Raw genomic sequence first — 19,035 nt, 5'->3', positions numbered from 1 at the left:
AAGACAGGCAGATGTTCAAATTTGACCTGCTCAGGACTCCGCACTACATTAAGTTTTCATCCCTTGGCACAGAAAAGCAATTTGTGATGCTATTTTAGAGCTGATCAACATGACTATCATGCCTCTCAGTCTGCTGAAAGAAAAATTGAGCATTACAAAATTCAGCAACCGTTTACCGTTGACCTCAATTTTCTCAAAATTCAGAACCTTGAATCTCCCCATTCAAGGTTATGAAGGCTGGTGTTTTTAATGATGTGGGGCACTGAAGCATTCACATCAGGCATTGAACGTTCTCGTCCTCCCTTTCAAACAGGCTGCACTGGTGGTGCTTCCTGCCTGCAATCTCAAACACTCCTGGTGCTTCGCCCTGAGGCTTACCGCAAGAGCCTGGCGCCCTCTCCTGGTAGGAGAACTGTAACTGCAGCTCGTCCTCGCTCATCTCTCTGATGAACACTTTGAGCAGGCAGCGGATCATGAAGAGGGCATTGTGGGCCTGCCAGATGAACAGCTGACTGCAAAGACAGGGTGACAAGTAGCACATTTTAAAACCTAGCACTGCCACTTAAAACTAAATCTGAACATCAAGCATCTCCCCTTACAGTCATCAGCACTCAGCTGGCCGTGCACTATGTATAATTTAAGTGTCTCTGGGAGTATCTCTTAAGAAACATTTGGATGATAATAAGGAAAGGGCCAACTGCCTTTTAGCCAACAGTGAGGTAATAATCCCTTCAAAATGACGATTACATAAACATGCTTTGGCCACTTGAGTCCTGCGTTTGAGTCTGAGTGCACTACAGTGCAGCAAGGGAGAAGCAGGATGCATCCGCTGCAGGGAGAAGAGCCTTGATTCATGCAGAAAGATCCTGTTTCCCACCCCAACTGCAGGAAGGAAGGATGCCAGCCTGATAGTGAGCTCCAGACACATGCAAGCTCATGCACTCGTGCACAACCACCCAAGAACACGCAACTGCACATACTAATAAACGCTGGTAACAAAGCATGTACTCAGGCACACACACGCAAACTCACACAAATGCACGCACACACACATACACGCACGCACAAACTCACACACATGCACACACACACACACACACACACACACAATCATGCATGCACACAGATGCAAAGGCAAGTCCACATACACACACATACACGCAAGTGCACACAAGCATGTGTGTCCTGCACACTTGACACTCTCAGAGTGCTGCCTCTCCATCTGCAGAGCCATATTTACTCCTAACTTTAGCCCCCCGCCCCTGCCACACAGGCCTAATTATAATCCAGACACTGCTGCCAGGTTCTGTTCTTGCCAGAGGGTCTGTAGCGTCAATCCCAGAGGGCTCCTATCAGCACAGCGAGCTCAGTGGGTTCTCATTAGCAGCTGGGTCAAGGGTTCGATTTGATCAGGACTATTAGCATGAGAGTCTGCTGGAGACGAGAGCTCACGCAGCATTAATCCTCCCCGCCCCCAGCTGAAGTGAAAGAAAGAATGCATTTAACACATTCATTCTGCAAAATGAAAGAGCAGAATTAGGGACTACATTTCAGGGCAAATTGGGTGACCAAAATGCACCTTCACATCCGTGGTGGTTCACTGAGCTAGAATTACAATGAACACACGCTCGTCCTCTCCCTCTGGCAAAACAAACGCAGAACCTGGGCTGTCACATGCTAGGAACAGGGGAACACTCTAAGTGGAGTGCCTGTGGAGGCCACATTTTAACTCCCACAGAGAAATAAATAACTAGGGCAGGTTTCATAGAAGTTTCTCTCAACTTTAACCTGAGTCAGTGAGATGGTAGCAGGGTAATACCCCACAGAGCACAGCCAGTCTCTCCGGCCCCTTCACATTGGTTCTCTCATACTCACTCCTGGCATTCTGTGGATATTTTCAACTCTTTGGTGCGTCCGAGGAAAACTCTCACAAGGGCTCCAAAGTTTCCTGTTCTGGGATTGTTCTCGACTGAGCAGGGAGCGCAGACATCACGGCGGAGACGGAGGGGCCGGGCGGGGTTTAAAAACAGGAGAGGTGGGGGGGTTAGAGAGTATGACTTAATCAAAGGAAGGCGTCAGCTCGTAACATAAACAACAGGCCTCGGCTAGCTAATGGGGCAAGTGCTCCAGAGCAAGCTGCTGCACTGTGATAAATATCATCTGTAGACAGACTGGCCTGAAGCGCCTGAAGTTCTTAACATTCTGTAGAAAAAGGCCTGTATGTTACTTTAATACAAGCCAAATTAAAACATCCTTCAGGTAATTTTATAATGTGAAACAGGACAAAAAGCCTAACACAAGTACTTGATATGGTTAGCCATTGCGCACCGTTATTTAGATTTCGCACAGTCGAGAGCACCCTGGAAACATGCAATAACCTGGTCTGGCAACACTGACAGTAAAAAAGGGGAATAAAAATGGGCAAACTTACTGAAGGTTTTGGCAAGCGGGATGACGGCTTCTTCCAAAAGTTTTGAGTCCCCACTGAAACAGAGAGAAACAATACGAGTCACAGGTCACCTTGCTCACCGGCGCGGTCAAAGCAACCCTTGATCCGGCCGGGCTGCGAGCAACAAAACCTTGATGAAGGGAAATTCACACGGTCAATGCCCAGAAACTGCCTCAGGCAAGCTTAGCCTGCTCCTGCAAAACACAAGCTCTGGCACACCAGTGAGGGGATAGAGTTAATACAGGGCTACCGCATTTTATCAAGCATCAAATTCAAGGGCTTTTATAGGACTTCCAAGGTCCAACTGTGTCAAAGTTCAGGACTCAAAAAAACCATGTTTCATTGTGAATTAGTAAGTGTGTAGACGTACATGTAACGCATGCTGGGAGTGGTGTGAGATGAGCTCGCTGACAATTAACTCTTAATTTCCCACTGTTTTAATTGGTTAAATTATATGCTATTCATGCTTTTTATTTCCAATTTAGGGATCGAAAACAAAAGGTAGTTATTCAACAGTGCTTTATAAATACAGAAATGGCCCAAAACTTCAGTTATTGATAGAAACCTGGCTATTTAACAGGAAAACCCAAAAGAATTCTGAGTTTTATATAAATTCACAAGAGAACTCTGTGCGCTCTTGTGGGGCAGGTAGGTTTCTTCCTTGTCTCATGCCTGCACAGTCTCTGTCCTAATAGTTATGTTGCCATTTTTTGTTCCGACGCTCACCACTGGGGCAACGGTCCCCCTTCGCCCAAGTCACCCCAAAGTCTGCTGTCTGTCCCCCATTAGTGGAACCACTCCAGTCTGCCTCTCCACCCTGGAGTGCCAGCTTCAGATGCTTCAAGCAACCTGTCTGAAACCATCTTATTTTGTATTTGTGAGAGCAAACCCTCAGCCGGCCAGAGGAGGATGGGCCCCCTGAGGCCAGGGTAAACTGGAAAGCTTACTGTGACAAATCCTTTGTCAAATGCACTATATTATAAAAATTACATTGATTTGATTGTAAATAAATTCCTAAATTTAGCTTGTATGTAGCCATAAGTTGATGCATTTTTTTTGTTAATCTTTTACATAGAAGATAAATCAACTTCAAATGCAATCGTATATCTGTATATCATTGAGAAGGTCTAGACCAATTTTTGTTGGCAAGCGTGAACGCTTTGCACTTTTTGAAAGGTTGTTCACAAATCATGAGCTTCACTTGCAAGGTTTATTAAAAAGCCAAAGTGAACTTAATGTAATGCAGGTCTACAGCACCCCCTGTTGTCCAACCCAAATCTCAAGACAGTAATATACTTGACTAAATATTTTCATGTACAAGTTCAACAGCTCCAAGTGATACCGAATCCCAAGAACTGTGTTTAGCTCATCAATAATCCTTGTATAGGTCTTCAGATACAGTCATCTAGATATTTCTTACCAAACACTTTCCCTTGGATTGCTCTTCAAATACTTTTACAAGACAATCTTTCATGTGTACCAGCCAAACAGTAATCAGTAAAGTATTGCTATATGTACATTCACAACAAATTAGGACATCTAATTCACAACAAAGCTGAAAAATTTAACAGTCAGCTTCACGCATCAAAATGAAAAAAATTATCTTTTTGTAGAATCAGTAAAATCTAAGACCCAATATTTCAATCAAATTAGAACTGATGTGGCCCTAAAACCCTAAAATCTGAAACATTACAGCTTAAAATAATATTGCAGTTAAGATCAATGGTTCCATTGACATGGCATAGACGAGAAAATGCTAAGTTATACTCACTAAATTATTCTTCCAGACCAATTTATTGAATAAACATGTGTTTTAAACAGACACAGGGCAATACAGATCCATTAAGTGTTCCTAAATCAGTCAAATTTCACTAGAAATCATGGCTCAATTACAGAAAACAGCATTAGTGAAAATGGGAAATTATGGTATAGACATGGGGCAAAAAAGAACAGACCAACAAAATCTGATTTACGCCTCTGTCCCTCAACACAGGAAATGTCTTTGTGGCTCGAATGAAGAGATGATTAACCAGAGAAGAAGGATATTGCTTGAATGGATTATTATGTCAGTTAACCGACAAACTGCTGTGGCCCAAATACGCCCATGTTTGGTTTACCACACCGTTGCCTTTGTTTACAGACACCACCACTCCCAGTCTGCTTAGTCCCACGATAAGGCAGTAGTAGTGTTAAAGCTTCTGGATGAAGGCCATCTTTAACACAAGATAAAATGTACTACCTGCTTTTCACTAAAAGTATTGGCAAAAGTTTTGTTCCGGCATTACATTTCTATGCAATCACTTAGTGTGGGGATGTGTCCAGTGACAAGCGAATTCAGTAAGGCCATGATCTATGGGGAGCATGTAACATGAGTGACTGCTTTCCTCTATAACAGACATGTCAATTATCTGAATCGCCAATTGATCACTTATCACAAACTTTTACTTCAAGAAATCACGTACTGAGCAAAACAGTAAAATCAGTTTAATAATTGCTGAATTTAGACGATGCATATAAGGTAAATGTTCTTTATCAGTATAACTCCCTGCACTCAGTTACCAAACTTTTGTACTTTCTCATGGTGCAGCAGACATTCATTATACTTTTACATTACACCCTGAAATTGGTCATGGGGAATGAAAGTAGCCACAGGTTCAAATAAATCTGATATTAAAAAATATTGTGTTGCAATAATATGGTGTAAAATTTTTTGGCTCTAAAGTTTCCTAATATTCATTTTGATGATCGGCCATCTGCCATTTCTTCTGCCTGCCACACGTGCCGATCGGGGACTCACCTGTTGGTGGGACTGGTGAAGGTGAAAGAGATGAGCTGGTTCCAGAAAGGGTCATTCTCAGATATGGACTCAGTTCCTATCAGGGTTCTGAGGCTCTCGTTCTCCGACAGGTCGCTGACCTGGCTGGTGTTGGCTCCCATCTCCTGATCCTGTGCAACCCTCCTCAGAGCCTCATCTCGCACAGAGCCGGACCCTATGGCAAACAAGCAGACCGCAATGATAACCCAAAATGATAAGCCATCCCACCTGGTAAGGGTTCTGAGTGGGTTCATCTGGTTTTGGATGTTGTATAAAAGGTGTCTGACATTGTGGACTAACTTTCTAGCCAATTCACCCACTTGTTGGCATGGCTTTACGACTGGTCACAGTTCTGAAACAATTTGTCTTGTAAGCTGAAATAACATCCTTAGATGTTCATGTAATGCATATTTAATGGCTACGGTTCACACCCATCCCTTGCTTGGTAGAGAGCAGTGTCTGAAGGTAAGGACACTGCAGGTGTGGATAGCAGAGAGACAAAAGATGAGAGCATACGTGTACAGAGACATTTGATCTCGCTCAGCTAATTTAAAGACTCTTGTACTTCAACCACATAATGAGGGAATAAACTCTGATATAGCTACATATAAATATACACACCTAATTTACATGTAGTGTTGTACAATGTCAATGTCATGTGTATACACCTCTGTTATTTAATTGTGGGAAAAAATGATTCATATTCATTCCAATCAGTGTGAGATGTATAAAACACATACCTATCAGGAAACAAATACACAAGCCTCAGGAGTAAAGAAGGCCAAGCTGATGAACAAGCTAAGTGTACATCCAAGAGCACATCAATTACATCCGTGTTCAAAAAAATTATAATATTTCACCTTCACTTCAACGCTCCACTCAGGGCATGCACCATACATATAGGCCTGGCATGAGTGCATGTGTGCTTTAATCATACCCATTTTAGTCTTAAGAAGAATGTACTGATTTACTGCTGACCAATACCAGAGCTGTACAGAAATTACTTGGCCTCCCTAAAAAGTATTCCAAAAACAATATCTACGGTCACATCCTTCAGAAATTATCTGCAGTCATTTGGGGGTTGTGGGCATTGCACATTTATTGATTTCACTGGAGCACTTGAAACAGCAGAGAAACTTCAGTGCAGTTAATGTCTGCAGCAGGCCAATAAAGGCTTCTCTACATACAATGTGAAGGACAAAATGAAAAAGGTTAGGTTATCTAAATAAAGATAAAGCAACTCCCATCCAATCAAAAAGAAAAAAATGAAAATAATTTTTTAAAATGACAGTGATTACTTTTTTACGATTCAATAAGCCACCAAATTTCAATCTTCCTCAGCGCATGAACTGCAGTAATGTTCTTTTTCAGCAAGTTTGATCTTGTCATGAACATAACCCAGGGCACCCCACAGCCTCTTCCCATGTGAAAATGTAGTCAAGCTTGGCACAGACCGAGATGCACATACAGCATAAGCACAAACCGTCTCCCCCATCAGTTCCTCTGTTACATCAGCTAGAGTTAATTAGGCTCTCCGTGTTCTACAGTACTGCAGCATGTGGGCTGCACTAAGGTAGGGGGTGGGAGAGAGTGGCAGCTCTGAAAGTTAATTAACAAGAATCTGACAGAGCAAAACAGGATATTAAATGGAAGTGACAGCCAGACAGGAACCATCCATCAACCAACAAGTAGGTGAGGGGCTTCCTGGTAAAGCAGGATTTAGATGCCAGGCCTCTCTACGACATGCCCAGTGGAAGAACGGCCAGCCCTCCAGCCTGTCTGAGGCTCACTGGCATGTCTGCTGTCCTAGACGAAGCCCCAAATGACCCAGGTCCACGTCGTAACCAACCAAAAGGAAGTGTGAGAGGAAACAGTCCTTTGGGTTTCATGCTGTCGCGTACATATTCTAGAACATGCAAGACATTCTTGGAAAACCCAGTGAATTATTTATTAAACAGTAAATTATTGAAGTATTAAATTTGTATATACAAGATCACTACTGTCTCAGAAGCATCACCCACGGTAACATATTACAACAGAGATACGATCGGTGACTATACATACAAGAACAACAACAGGGAATAGTCATTTCTCTACTATAAAAATGCATAATTTTAATCTAGAAAAACATTAAGATATGGAAAGTTCATGACAGGCAAATTTTATTTCACCGATTTGCGCAGAATTAAGTAGCAGAATTGTGACTTGAACTGTCAATATATACATAAAAACACTGTTGAAGTGGTCTTAAACAAGTTTAAGGTCTTACTCTTGGTTTCTTTTTATGTGTGGTACCTATATGAAAGTAACCACATGGTGATTTAACTACATTTCTGATACTATGCCTTCCTTCCAGCTCTGACTATGATCGACTGGGTAGCCTATATGTTGGACTTATGTATTTCCACTTGGCGGCTGATAAAGCAGTATCTTTACTACTTGGTGTTCTGTTGAATTGTTAGAGATGCAGTCCAAATCAGATTTATTATTTTAAATATTTATTATTATTTAAATTGCATTTTAAGGATACACAAGGATTATATTTTCATTCCAACAGTTAATTCATGAGAACTTAGGCTACTTTGAAGATGAAGTAACCTTTCTTCTGGTAAACCCAGAATGTCCCAAGTAGGCAATTTTCACTATATTTTCTAATGTGAACCAGTCCACAAAAAAAACCAAACATTTCCTCCCATGCACTCCATGTATTGTTGCATCTGAACACCACGAACAGAACGAATGTCTTCTCTTGCGATGAAGACATTCATTCCACCACAATACACTAATGTGATTACTGCTCAAGCAAGCAGCAGTTGAGCTGCAGAAAACTTCCACAAAGAACTAAAGTAAAGCAGAGCAGTATAACATCTAAGCATGAGAATGCACTGATAATAGATAACCCTACAACATTAATACACTTCATTATGCAACTCTGGCAACATCAGAGTTTCAGTCTATGGGTTTGTGTGTGCTTCAAATCCTTCACAGCAGGCTCACACACATTGTACGAGCCACTATTGATTTTGGTCATCACAACATAACGATGGCAGTTCTTTCAGTTCATGGTTACCAGAGGTTTACACTGCCCTAGGTTTTCTCAAGAGAAGCTAATAAATGTTGAATTTTAATAGGAGAAGAAAATGTAATCCGAGAAAAGAAAATTATATTTGTGTTAAGAGGGAATCTAGACCACAAATATCCAAATCACTTTTTCAGTTTTGAAAAATCCAGTTTAAGATTCAATCTAATTGATATTGGCAAAAACTTTGAAAAACCCAGCCTTGGGGATGTGTTTTGCTATGAACAAATGACACATTCTTCTCACAAATTTTGATTTGTTTTTCTTTTTTTTTTTGCTCCACTTGACAACTCTATTATGACATACTGCTGATTTGAACAGAACAGATGGCAGGAAACCTCACAAACTGTAACTGAGGCTCATAACTGGGAGGCTCTATGAGCCTGACCAGGTGGACACACAGGTATCCAACCCTCCACCCCAGCCCCATCAGGCCACTGAATGCGGTGGCTCTGTTTCAACGGTTTGGTCAGCACCGAGGTAAACAGAGAAAACTGCTGGAAGTTGCTGAATCATAGATTATTTATCACTACACCCTTAAGTTCAAAATTATTTTTTCAGAATGCATTTGCTCCAGAACAACTCGAGGTGGGTCATTTTACTTCGACAATTTCTACTGAATATGCTGCGCCAACCAAATCAAGAGATGGGATGTCTACGCAATCATTTGGCTCCGCTCTAACATAAATGTGACTATAGCTAACGTACACTTAAATGAGTCGATGTTTGTTTACATGTCATGAGATATTGTTTATTAGCTAGCTATTCGATTAGGTCATCAGCCACCACTAGCATCAACAGTGTAATAGCCAAGTTAGCTATAATTTTCCGTCATCCAGTTTTTGATAGCGACAACTATCTCGATTTAATGCCTTAAGACTGGGCAATAATATTTCAAAGTCATTGATCAAACAAGACAATTAGCCAGTTAACGTTGGCTTTATTATAGCAAGCACCAGTATGCTTAAACAAGACAGAAAAGTAGCCAGGTTGGTTTACACCAAGCAAACAATAGCTACATTTGTGTAAGGAGCGCTGCATAACGCTAGCCACCGAATGAAACTGACTAGTTGGCTAACGTTATAGATGCATTTCTCTATCAACCAGGAAGCTAGACAGCAACACTATTCATAACTAGCAACCAAGCACAAGCCATCTAACGCTAGCTAGAATAGCCAGCTAGGATAGTGGGCAAGCAAGCCGGGATAATGCATAGTAACGTTAGCCGGACAGGTTAGCTTCTTACCCTTGATATATTTTTGTCTATCAAGTTAGGAACACACCTACCAGTAAGAGCTAGCCAGATAGTGTAATCTTGCAATACGTGAAATAGCTAACGTGCTAGTGCTAGCACAAACGTTACATACCTCTAAAATGATTTCACTGACTGATGTCAGTGACACCCTTTCCTGATGAGTGTTCTTTACCCGGATGTTCAGCGACTCTTCTCCAACTTTTATATCGACGGGACGTTGTCTGGTAATTATTAACTAATTTCAATACCACCGATGGCTCCCGATTTCTGCTTCACTCCTCCATGTTTCCACGTCGCCAGCGATTGATACGTCCACTGGACTACATGAGGTTAAGAGGTTAACAGGATGTTTCGCTACATAGAAAACAAGAGCTTTGAGGGAGTTGTAGTTTTTACGGCTTACACGAGCGCTCCCCGCCCCAAAGTGGTGCATCCAGTTCAGTGGGTGCATCCCACTTATCTTTATTGACACATTAAGTAAATCGCTTTAGTTTACGAGTACTGGTTTCACTCACTACACCAAAGTTGGCAGAACTAACAACATACACGTAGGTTGTAATTAAATTTATGATAGTAAGAATGTATGTGTAATATATGTAAGTTGAAACTTGACAGATAAATACAAAACAGAAATGTCATTTCCAATAGAAATATTGTATGCTGATTAACCTATGGTTTTCAATCAGCTTTTTATAGGCATTTCTTTTCCGATAGAGTACTTTGAAGTTGTGCTCTCAGGCTGCCTTACGACCAGATGGATGAGGGTGGAAATCTTATGTATTTTGGGCGTCCAAGCTATTCAGATGAAGTACCAGTTATCACCGCCCCTGCATGAACGCTGCTATTTACAATAGAACAAATCGGTTTCCTAGGGTATAGGGTAGGGTATGTAATAGAAATTCTGCTGATTTTGCAATCTTGTTCCTGATAATCATGTCTGCCTTTTTAATACCAACAAATATTATAATATTGAATAAATGTGAAAAAAGGCTGTAGCCTATAGAATGCATGAATACACTGAGTAGCCTATGGGCCTACCTATTCCTAACCGGCTTGTTATGACCACAGATCGAGGATTAAAATATGACCTATGAGCTGGGCCACAGTTTGTCTCCCCACAGTTAGAAGTTTTTGTAAATGTTGTACAGGTGTCACGCCTGCTGTATATGGATGCATCCTTTTTATTGCAGTGATACACTGTCGCCTTACAGTAAGAAAGTTCAAATCCGGCCTGGGCCTTTCTGTGTGGAGTTTGCGTGTTCTTCCAGTGTCCGCAAGGGTTTCCTCCAGGTTTAAGACAGTCCAAAGACATGCACCCATGCTTTTCCATGCATCCATGTTTACTTTCCCTCTTGACACCCCCATATTACAGCAACAAATTGTTTTTAGGAATGCCTTAATTATAAATAGAATTTTACAATTAATCGTTTGACTATGCTGTGGGAGTGCCTAGGGGACCTGTTGAGGACAACGATTGAAACTCGTTTAAATCCCTGCCCATCACATAGTGGAACGTAGCTTTGTTTCAAAATGTGGTTTCAATGGGCAGCAAAATCCTTTGCCCTCAACATGTGCAGAAAAGGGTGTTTTCAGTTTCATCCTGTGTTTTAGGTCCCTGCCCACCCCACCCTATCCACTGATGTGTGTAGTAACACATAATGAAAGATCTGTAACTTTATAGTTGAGGTGCTTGGATCGTCATAACCACATATTGAAATTTACAAGCACAAGCAGTGCCTTACACATATAGAACAAAATTCACTAATCCACATACTTCTGCGATCGTTTTGACACCATATGTGTTTACCAGAGCTCTTTGATATGTCACAAAGTACAGAATACCTGAGGTGGTGTGCACAGATATAATGTACCATTAGACATAATGTACCCATTTTTGCTGAGTTTCTTTGTGACTGTGATGCTCTGTATTGCTTGTCATCTTTGTACTTGTGTGGTGATGGGGTTTGAGCTTCCTCTGAATTTGTGAGTGAACAGGGGTCTTCATGTGGATTCTGAGCAACATGCTCAGCTTGCATATCAAGGAAGTAAATTTTGACAATTATACCAGCCTGCCAGATCTAAAACTGAAAATAGAAATCCTGATAAGAAGCCACTTCAAATTCAACAAACAATACATTGAGATTAAATCCAAAGATGTAATTCACTGCAAGTGTCTGCATTACAATTGCCACTTGATTTGATAAGCTTTAAAGAATATGCGGACACACTGTATACGAATTTACATTGACATATTTATTCTACATATTAAGTTGAAATAAAATACATTCAGAATATTAATATTTGCACTGTAATAGAGATGTATTACATAAACAGTAATTAAATATATATTACAAGTTAGATTATGGAATTTTACTAATGAAGAAAGAAAACATAATGCAGGAAAGTCCCTAAGGCAGAAGATCAACAATATATTAAATCTTTTTATTGAATACAATACAATTTAAAAGTGATATGTTCTAAAACATGTAACAAATGTAGCTATGTCAAATATTTAGATGAATGTGTCTATATGGCCTACCCCAGCTCCTGTTTTGCTCCATTTATGTTTTTAAAAATATTTGAAATCACAGTAAATAATCCAGGTAATCACAAAGTGGAATATCTCCATTTCTTTCAGCGAACCCTTGCAATCTTAGTCCGTCTTTTTATCTGAAACTGTAGTTGGTCCATTGGTGGTAGGACTGTTAACATTCCCGTTGCATTCAGTCTGGAAAAAAAATTCCTCATGAGTGAACAATCTGAGTATTTTACACTTAATGGCGAGAGAACAACTCCCATGTAAACCTATCTGTAATGAATTACTGTGAAATCGTTCACTTTCCTACCACAGGTAATGATGCTGTATAATATTGTTCAGTTTGAAGCTGTAATATTTACAACTTATAGATTAATGTTCACATGATAAACACAGCAATAAACCACAGAATTTCAGTATGGAATTCAGAACTAAACAATTACATTTTAGAGGGAGAGGCATTAAATGTTATTTGCTTAGGTGTATATTTTTTTGCATGCAAACACAATGTTTACCTTGCATGTCCCATTGCACTTCTCACTAGCTGTCGCATCACCTGTCCCACTCTCCTGTACTGCTTTTTTTGTCCAGAATCGGCTTATGATTGGCGAGATGAAGGGGTAGATGATGGGTTCAAGAAATCTCTTATAAACCCAGAGCAGTACAGGAATCACAATGCAGGGAATGCAAACCATGGCTGGAGCCCAATACAAGGTTCAAGCCTGAAAAATACAGAATGCAACTTCTTGACTAAACCAATATTCTCAATGCAGGCATTCACATAGAAAATGTGAGATATTTCATTAATATTTCACTGGATTAAAAAAAACACTATTGTGGGGAGGAAAAATCGATCAAAACTAACTGTTTGGTACATTGTTAAGAAGAGTGCACTGGTGAGCTCAGCAAAAGCAAACAACCAAATTTGTCATCCTCGGTGCCACCATCATGCTAAAAACAAAAGTCTACAGAAGTCCATGGAATGATACCAGCAAAGCGGCAATTCGTTACTAGAGCAGAGATCTTATTTTTTGTCTGCAGCTCTGTACAGTAGCTAAATGGTTAGCTAGATGGAGTAAAACGCCAAAACACACTAAACTACAAGAACAGTCTAACTACGACTCACTGGGTACACCGGAAGTTGCTAGCTAGCTGCTAGTGTTGTTTTCCATTTGGATGCTATCATAGTTAACTTTTATCATAAACAAATGGCTTCCATTATCATCGAAATAAATAAATGTACGCTTAAATTGTCCCTACATGGTCCAAACGGGAAACAGCCGTAAATATGATCTAAAACCTGACTTACCGATTTTAATCAGTCTGTGATGTAATTAGCCCTCGACCACAGCAACTATTCTTCTCGAAAGCACGATTGGAATGAAAGGTGGATTGACACTTTTTCCGGTCTGCCCAGGAAGCTGGGATACGTTGTTTTACTCATCTAATACAACATCGCAAACATTTCTAACCAATCCCTTCGTTAGAAAAAAAATAGATGGCAGAGCCCAGTTAGAAAGCTTACTACAGGGGGAGGGCCTTGATAAGAGAAGACTTGTCTGGTGTGGGAATTTTATGAATGCTCCATGGTACACTATGGGGATGAAATTAGACTGATGAAATTGTCTAGTTTATTTGAATTATGGAAGAGTGACCAGAATAGATACAGGTCCATTAGATCTCAAATTTGTTTCTAGTGTTTTTACCGGGAATTGTGGTTGGGAGGCGGATGTGGCTACAACAGTTGGTAACAAATCATTATCCGATAGTTTGCACGTTAGACACTAGATCAGAGCCTCAATCAGGAACACGGTTGGGTAAATGGGTGTTTTCAGAAGGCATACTGGGGAAAGTTTCAGGAACTTTGTGAAGAGTGCATGGAAGAAGTCGAAGATATCAAGGATGTGGATTCTTTAAATGATAAATTTAGTAAACATAGAGTGTACATAGGAACTAGATAGGAGGGGGCCAGGCCTAGGAAGTCATGGGAAACAGCCTCTACTGTGCACGTTGGGGGTAAAAAAGCTTGCTGCCCATTGAATTCAATGCAGAAATCCAAGGTGATTTTACAACCAAAGAAAACCTCATCAATCAATGAGTAGCAGTTTGTGAAACAATGGTCACTTTGGTCCAGAAGTCTTAGAAAAATATTTGTAAAAATTGTACATATTTTATTACATATTTTCACATTCTGCTTTTCATATTAAATGGAGTTTCAGAATACCATTGAGGCAGTTTTATTTTGCCTTTAAAAGTCAGATTTTTGTCATTCACCTTAATAGGAGCTCTATTGACGTAATAAGTACATTACAGTGCAGGCATTTATCAGGAGATCTTATCCAGAACCGAACGTTTGAATTGAACCTGTGACCATACAAGATCAGTTCCCTAACATTATACTATACTACACTGTTTAAACAAATGTGTTTTTATGGCATTGAAAAAGTCTAGTTTACCTTCCATCTGCAACATACCAATTAAAGAAAAAGTTATTTAGGTGTTATTGCTTCAGAAGTTCAAAAGGAGCGGTGCTTTTTGAACTTTAATCCCATCATTGATGAAACAAAAAGAAGCTCAATCTGTGGTTGAGCTTGGCATCCTGGATGAATGCCAGGTTCCTGTGGTCAGTCTGAACCACAAAAGGATGTTCAGCCACCTCCAGCAAGTGCCTCCATTCCTCCTGGGCCAGCTTCAGCGGCAGAAGCTTGCAGTTACCAATTGCGTAATTATGTTCAGCAGGACTCAGGCATCCAGAAAAAAATGCACACAGGTGTCCTTATGAGTGCAGGGACAGAACCACTCCAGCTCCTACATCAGGGGCATCGACCTCAACTGTGAATCACAGAGCCGGTTCTGGAAGAATGAGCATAAGTGTGGAGGTGAACCATCTCTTGACCTTCTGGAACACCTTCTTTGCCTCAGGGGATCAACAGAACTGGGAGGAGGTGCTTTTGGCCAGGTCCATCAAGGGACCTACCAGGATGCTGAAGCCTAAGTTCTTCATAAGTGCGACCCTGCTCTGCACTTTATGAAGAAATTGAAGGCTGATATGCAATTATGCTTTTTGTTAGTAAACCACCATTGTATAAACGGGGCTGAGAATTACACCGTTTGAATGCCTTGCACTGAGGCGAATTTTCTACCTCCCTCGGTTGTAAGGAAAACGTGTTTCAAAATATGCGATCACTTTATTTATCACGTCAGACCGATGTGCATTAATTTAGAACGGTGAACTTTTGCAGGCGCTACTTCAGTCGCGGATAAATTCAAAAATAATGCACATGTCCCATCCAATCAGAACTAAGTATTCGGTCAAGCCGTTGTATATTTGTTTTGTGGGCGTGCTACATTTGTAATAAAATTCCTTGCACTGGCTGTGTTTATTAACACAATAGGGTGATTTCATTATGATGGAAATATTAGGTACTGATGTGTGTTGTTACTGTATGCGTGCATGCATTTTCTATTCAACTAGTAATGCCGCCCAGCCAAGATGCGTTCTAAAAATAGATTCTTCCCCCTGCTAGGAATCGATTTGGAATCGGGCACATTATGCGATCACTCGACATGTAAAATAACTGAAAATCAGCATCCCTACTATGTCTATTCAATAGCAGCCTGTGGCGCAAAACCGAAACACTTGGGCACATGCGAAAATATTACTTTATAACAAGCGCCCACCTAACCACTGCTAATACTACATTGTCGCCTTTCCACAAAACTACATTAAGCTTCAAAAATATCAACGCTGTTTGATTGAATTGTGACAGGTAATATTTTCATGCCATCTATTGCAAAAGAAGTGTCATGAATAAGAGAAAACGTTTAATTCCAGGGAAAGCTAGTTCTTCGAAAGCTAGTGTTGACGTTTGTAATGCTTTCGGAGAGTCGCTGGTTGGAATTCACGTGTAGGTAACATTTGTATTAATTTGTATTAAATACTTTCCCTATCCAGTTGCAGAATTTAAGCTACACTAGAACGGCATATGAACATATATATTTTTAACTAGGCCACTCTGCCTTTTTCAGTTTACCAATGCATTCACGTAAATTAATTCGGCTGAAATTCACTAATTCAAAAAAAGAGAGAACTGAATTATAAGTGTCATTTCCACCATTCAGGTGTAACTGTGGTCAGAGAAGAAGTGGAAAGATCGAGAGTTACGTTACTCTACAATCGCATTTTATTATTTTCCGGTCTAAAGATTCGGGAAAAGTGGGCCTATACAATTCGTGTTGGTCAGCGAAAAAATTTAAGTGCAAAATAAGTGTTTCCATAGAGCCGCGAATGTACCAGTAACATTTACGATATATCCACATATCAATATGTTCGGTGGCATGATGCATGCAGTAAATTACCCAACGGACTAAAACCGCTTGAAGACCCATATTGACTTACAAACTAACGTTTCCATCTTGTCATTTTCTCCACCATCTTCGCTTTAGCGAAAAAAACCAACCAGTTTCTCTGTTACTTGGATGCCGTGTTTGGAACTACGTGCCACCAATACGGTACCATGTTATTGAATTAGCTTCCTCTGTTGCCGCACCCCAGTCAAAGGGTATGAGAGAGGCGGAGCTACATTAGACAACTAGCCAGAGCAGACCTTTTGAAAACAGAGGGGTTGTGGATAAAAATAGTGAAAATTTCGGGCTAGACCCAGTCGAAGAGGAGCTGTGCATTAGTTGTTTTCATTGTAACCTGGGTAAGATCTGCTTACTATAAATCATTTTGGTTATTAGTTACATTTAAGTTGTGCATCTGTCTTATTGTTTTCAATTACTGAGATGTATTCTAGCCTTGCTTTGGTTGCAAACGTTACTGTGTACCGATCTAGCTAGCTGGCTAGCGACATTTCCTACCATATAGCAACTGCGACTTGGCTATACAAAGGGGCGTGTGTACATCAATTGATTTTGTTTTGGGCTGTTGATATTTCAGAGATAGTTTGTTGTCTTGCCCAGGATTGTATTCTTCAAAAGTCTTCAAACATGAAGGAAGTCTATGTAGCAGAATAAGCGAGGCCACTATCTGCCGTTTCAACCGTGTGTTGTTGGAACTGCGGTTGCTGGCTGCTCCTACATTCGACTGGACTGTTAGTCCACTGTAACTCGAAGCTTGATCGCTGTATATGTTACACATGATAAATATAATTTAATGCGATGCACGGAAGGTTGGTACGGAGATAGCTCGGTTGTTTTTGTAGATGTCTCTATTGTGTCCCAGTTGAACGGTTTCTGTTTTATATTATCAATTTACTTCTTAAAAAAGAATTATCACACCAAGGCACACTCTTGGACAAAAGATTATGGTCTTATAAACTTTAGATGGATTTGTTAAACTGGTTTTTCTTTAAGATTAATCTGGATACGGAAGGCTCGCGTAACCCGTTGCCTCTTTAGGAGATGTAATCGACAAAAGTCCAACTGTAATGTATTTCATAATTGTTTCAGAGTGAGGCTTTGTAAGTAGTGTATTATATATTCGCTCGCTGTTTGAAATAAGATGTACAATGCAATTGCCTTTTATTTGTTTTTAAAGTGAATTAATTGTTTCGAGAATGTAACGGCACAGCATGTAGGCTAATTCTCAAAGCAGAATTGCATTTAAAAGCAAACGAAGCTTCTAAATCGGATGTGCAAAAATGAAGACCACTGCTATTCGTGCTAGTTTAAGGCTCTATAGGTAGACACAGCACTCCTTGCTGCTTTGTAGCATCCTTGACTTTACAGTAGTACCAGATAGTGTAACCTTTATTAGCAGATAGCTAACCAGCTATATAACCTTAGATTAGCTTGGATTTATTTAATATGGTTTTTATGAAAAGACAAATACATCGCACAAGTTAATTATTTTTGTCCCGTGTGGCTTTGAGCTGTTGCATCAGGATAGATTGAGTTTATTTGGCTCGTAGGAGCTAGTTAAGCATTTTCGACATGCGGAAACATACAGAGATGGCTCATAGACATAATTTATGTTGTTCTGCAAAATCATTCTTCCCTGATATTGTATTGACTCACTACATCTACTCTGTGCTTTTGAGAAAGTACTAAATGCTGGTCCAGACGTTCCACCACACCTATAAAATGTTGCTGTAATCACCCTGCAGCTGATCGTGCATTTGAATTCCTTGGGAAAATTAATGTGCGTTGTTCGGAATTCTGACATTCCACAGTTGAAGGAAGTGGAACATACTACAGACTGCAAGCTAGATTACGCCGATTCAGTAAGGTATTGCATGCATGCATATCATGCATCATTATTAGAACCTTTTACTTTTTTTTCTTGCTAGAGACATGCGCGCCATACCGTTTTTAAATCAAGCTGCGTATTGAACATATTAATATTAATGTTATCATGACATTAGACAAAGTGTTTGGCCACACACTCTTCATAAAGTGCCCAATCCACCTAGAAAGGTATTGTCTAGGAAGGTAATCCAGCTGTGTAAAGCTTTCCATAAAATAAATTTGTTTAGCCAGTTTGCTCGCAGCTCATGTATTTTGCTCGTTTTTATGCCACAGGCTGTCACACGTACCTGTGGTGATCAACACACGTGTACGTCGCTGCTGCGTGGCAGTGTTTGTGTTATTGTGATGCTGTAGCAGAACCACTATCCTTATGTTCCATTTCAAACTATTCCGTGTTTAGAATTAGAAAACAATTAATACAAGACTGCAACGTCACAGCCCCATCTATTGTCTCATGTTAGTGTATACCACGTCTGTGCAGGGATTAGCTATGTATTGATTAGTTATGTATTTTAAAATGAGGTATGTACAAGGACTTTAATTTGATATTTGAATATTGTTTCATTCACTAGAAAATTCAAATAGGTAAAGCCTACTGGTGAGTAGTCTGCCTTATCCTTATCAACAATTACAGTCCTATTTTGAAAAT

General features: G+C 40.2%; 3 protein-coding genes across 16 annotated transcripts in view; 1 reads left to right on the top strand and 2 right to left on the bottom strand.

Moving 5' to 3' along the window:
* The window catches only part of dym (dymeclin), a 94,596-nt gene extending 84,682 nt beyond the window's left edge, over positions 1-9,914 (bottom strand). For 2 of the 3 annotated variants that reach the window (XM_035391109.1, XM_035391112.1), the window contains exons 1-5: positions 9,711-9,914; positions 5,247-5,439; positions 2,432-2,484; positions 1,876-1,969; positions 379-512 (exon numbers count right to left, since the gene is read on the bottom strand). In XM_035391109.1, the coding sequence (XP_035247000.1) occupies positions 379-512; positions 1,876-1,969; positions 2,432-2,484; positions 5,247-5,386 (421 nt within the window). In that variant the 5' untranslated portion in view covers positions 5,387-5,439; positions 9,711-9,914. Of the gene's footprint in view, positions 1-378; positions 513-1,875; positions 1,970-2,431; positions 2,485-5,246; positions 5,440-9,630 lie in introns of all 3 variants that reach the window. The other variant, XM_035391111.1, reaches the window with a different exon arrangement.
* Positions 9,915-12,019: 2,105 nt separating this feature from the next.
* LOC118212371 (UPF0729 protein C18orf32 homolog) lies at positions 12,020-13,590 on the bottom strand. The gene is made up of 3 exons (XM_035390174.1): positions 13,444-13,590; positions 12,650-12,856; positions 12,020-12,326 (listed from the first exon to the last, which is right to left on the bottom strand). Exons 2-3 carry the CDS (start codon positions 12,827-12,829, stop codon positions 12,252-12,254), a joined length of 255 nt encoding a protein of 84 aa, XP_035246065.1. The 5' UTR covers positions 12,830-12,856; positions 13,444-13,590; the 3' UTR covers positions 12,020-12,251.
* Positions 13,591-16,683: 3,093 nt separating this feature from the next.
* Positions 16,684-19,035, top strand: part of add1 (adducin 1 (alpha)) — a 34,278-nt gene continuing 31,926 nt past the window's right edge. For all 12 annotated transcript variants that reach the window (XM_035391915.1, XM_035391925.1, XM_035391920.1 and 9 more), the window contains exon 1: positions 16,684-16,840. The gene's annotated coding sequence lies outside the window, so the exon portion shown is untranslated. The remainder of the gene's footprint in view (positions 16,841-19,035) is intronic.

The sequence above is a fragment of the Anguilla anguilla genome, chromosome 14 (genome assembly GCF_013347855.1).
Source record: "Anguilla anguilla isolate fAngAng1 chromosome 14, fAngAng1.pri, whole genome shotgun sequence".
Classification (NCBI taxonomy): Eukaryota; Metazoa; Chordata; class Actinopteri; order Anguilliformes; family Anguillidae; genus Anguilla; species Anguilla anguilla.
Note: the sequence above shows the minus strand (reverse complement) of the source record. Positions and strands in the feature narration are given on the sequence as shown.

What these genes read in the sequence shown, in the direction of transcription:
- LOC118212371 (XM_035390174.1), bottom strand. Translation starts at nt 12,829, where the DNA reads ATGGTTTGCATTCCCTGCATTGTGATTCCTGTACTGCTCTGGGTTTAT. An exon ending in AGTGCAATGGGACATGCAAG is followed by an intron (nt 12,327 to 12,649) that starts GTAAACATTGTG and finishes TTTTTTTTCCAG; the next exon opens with ACTGAATGCAACGGGAATGT.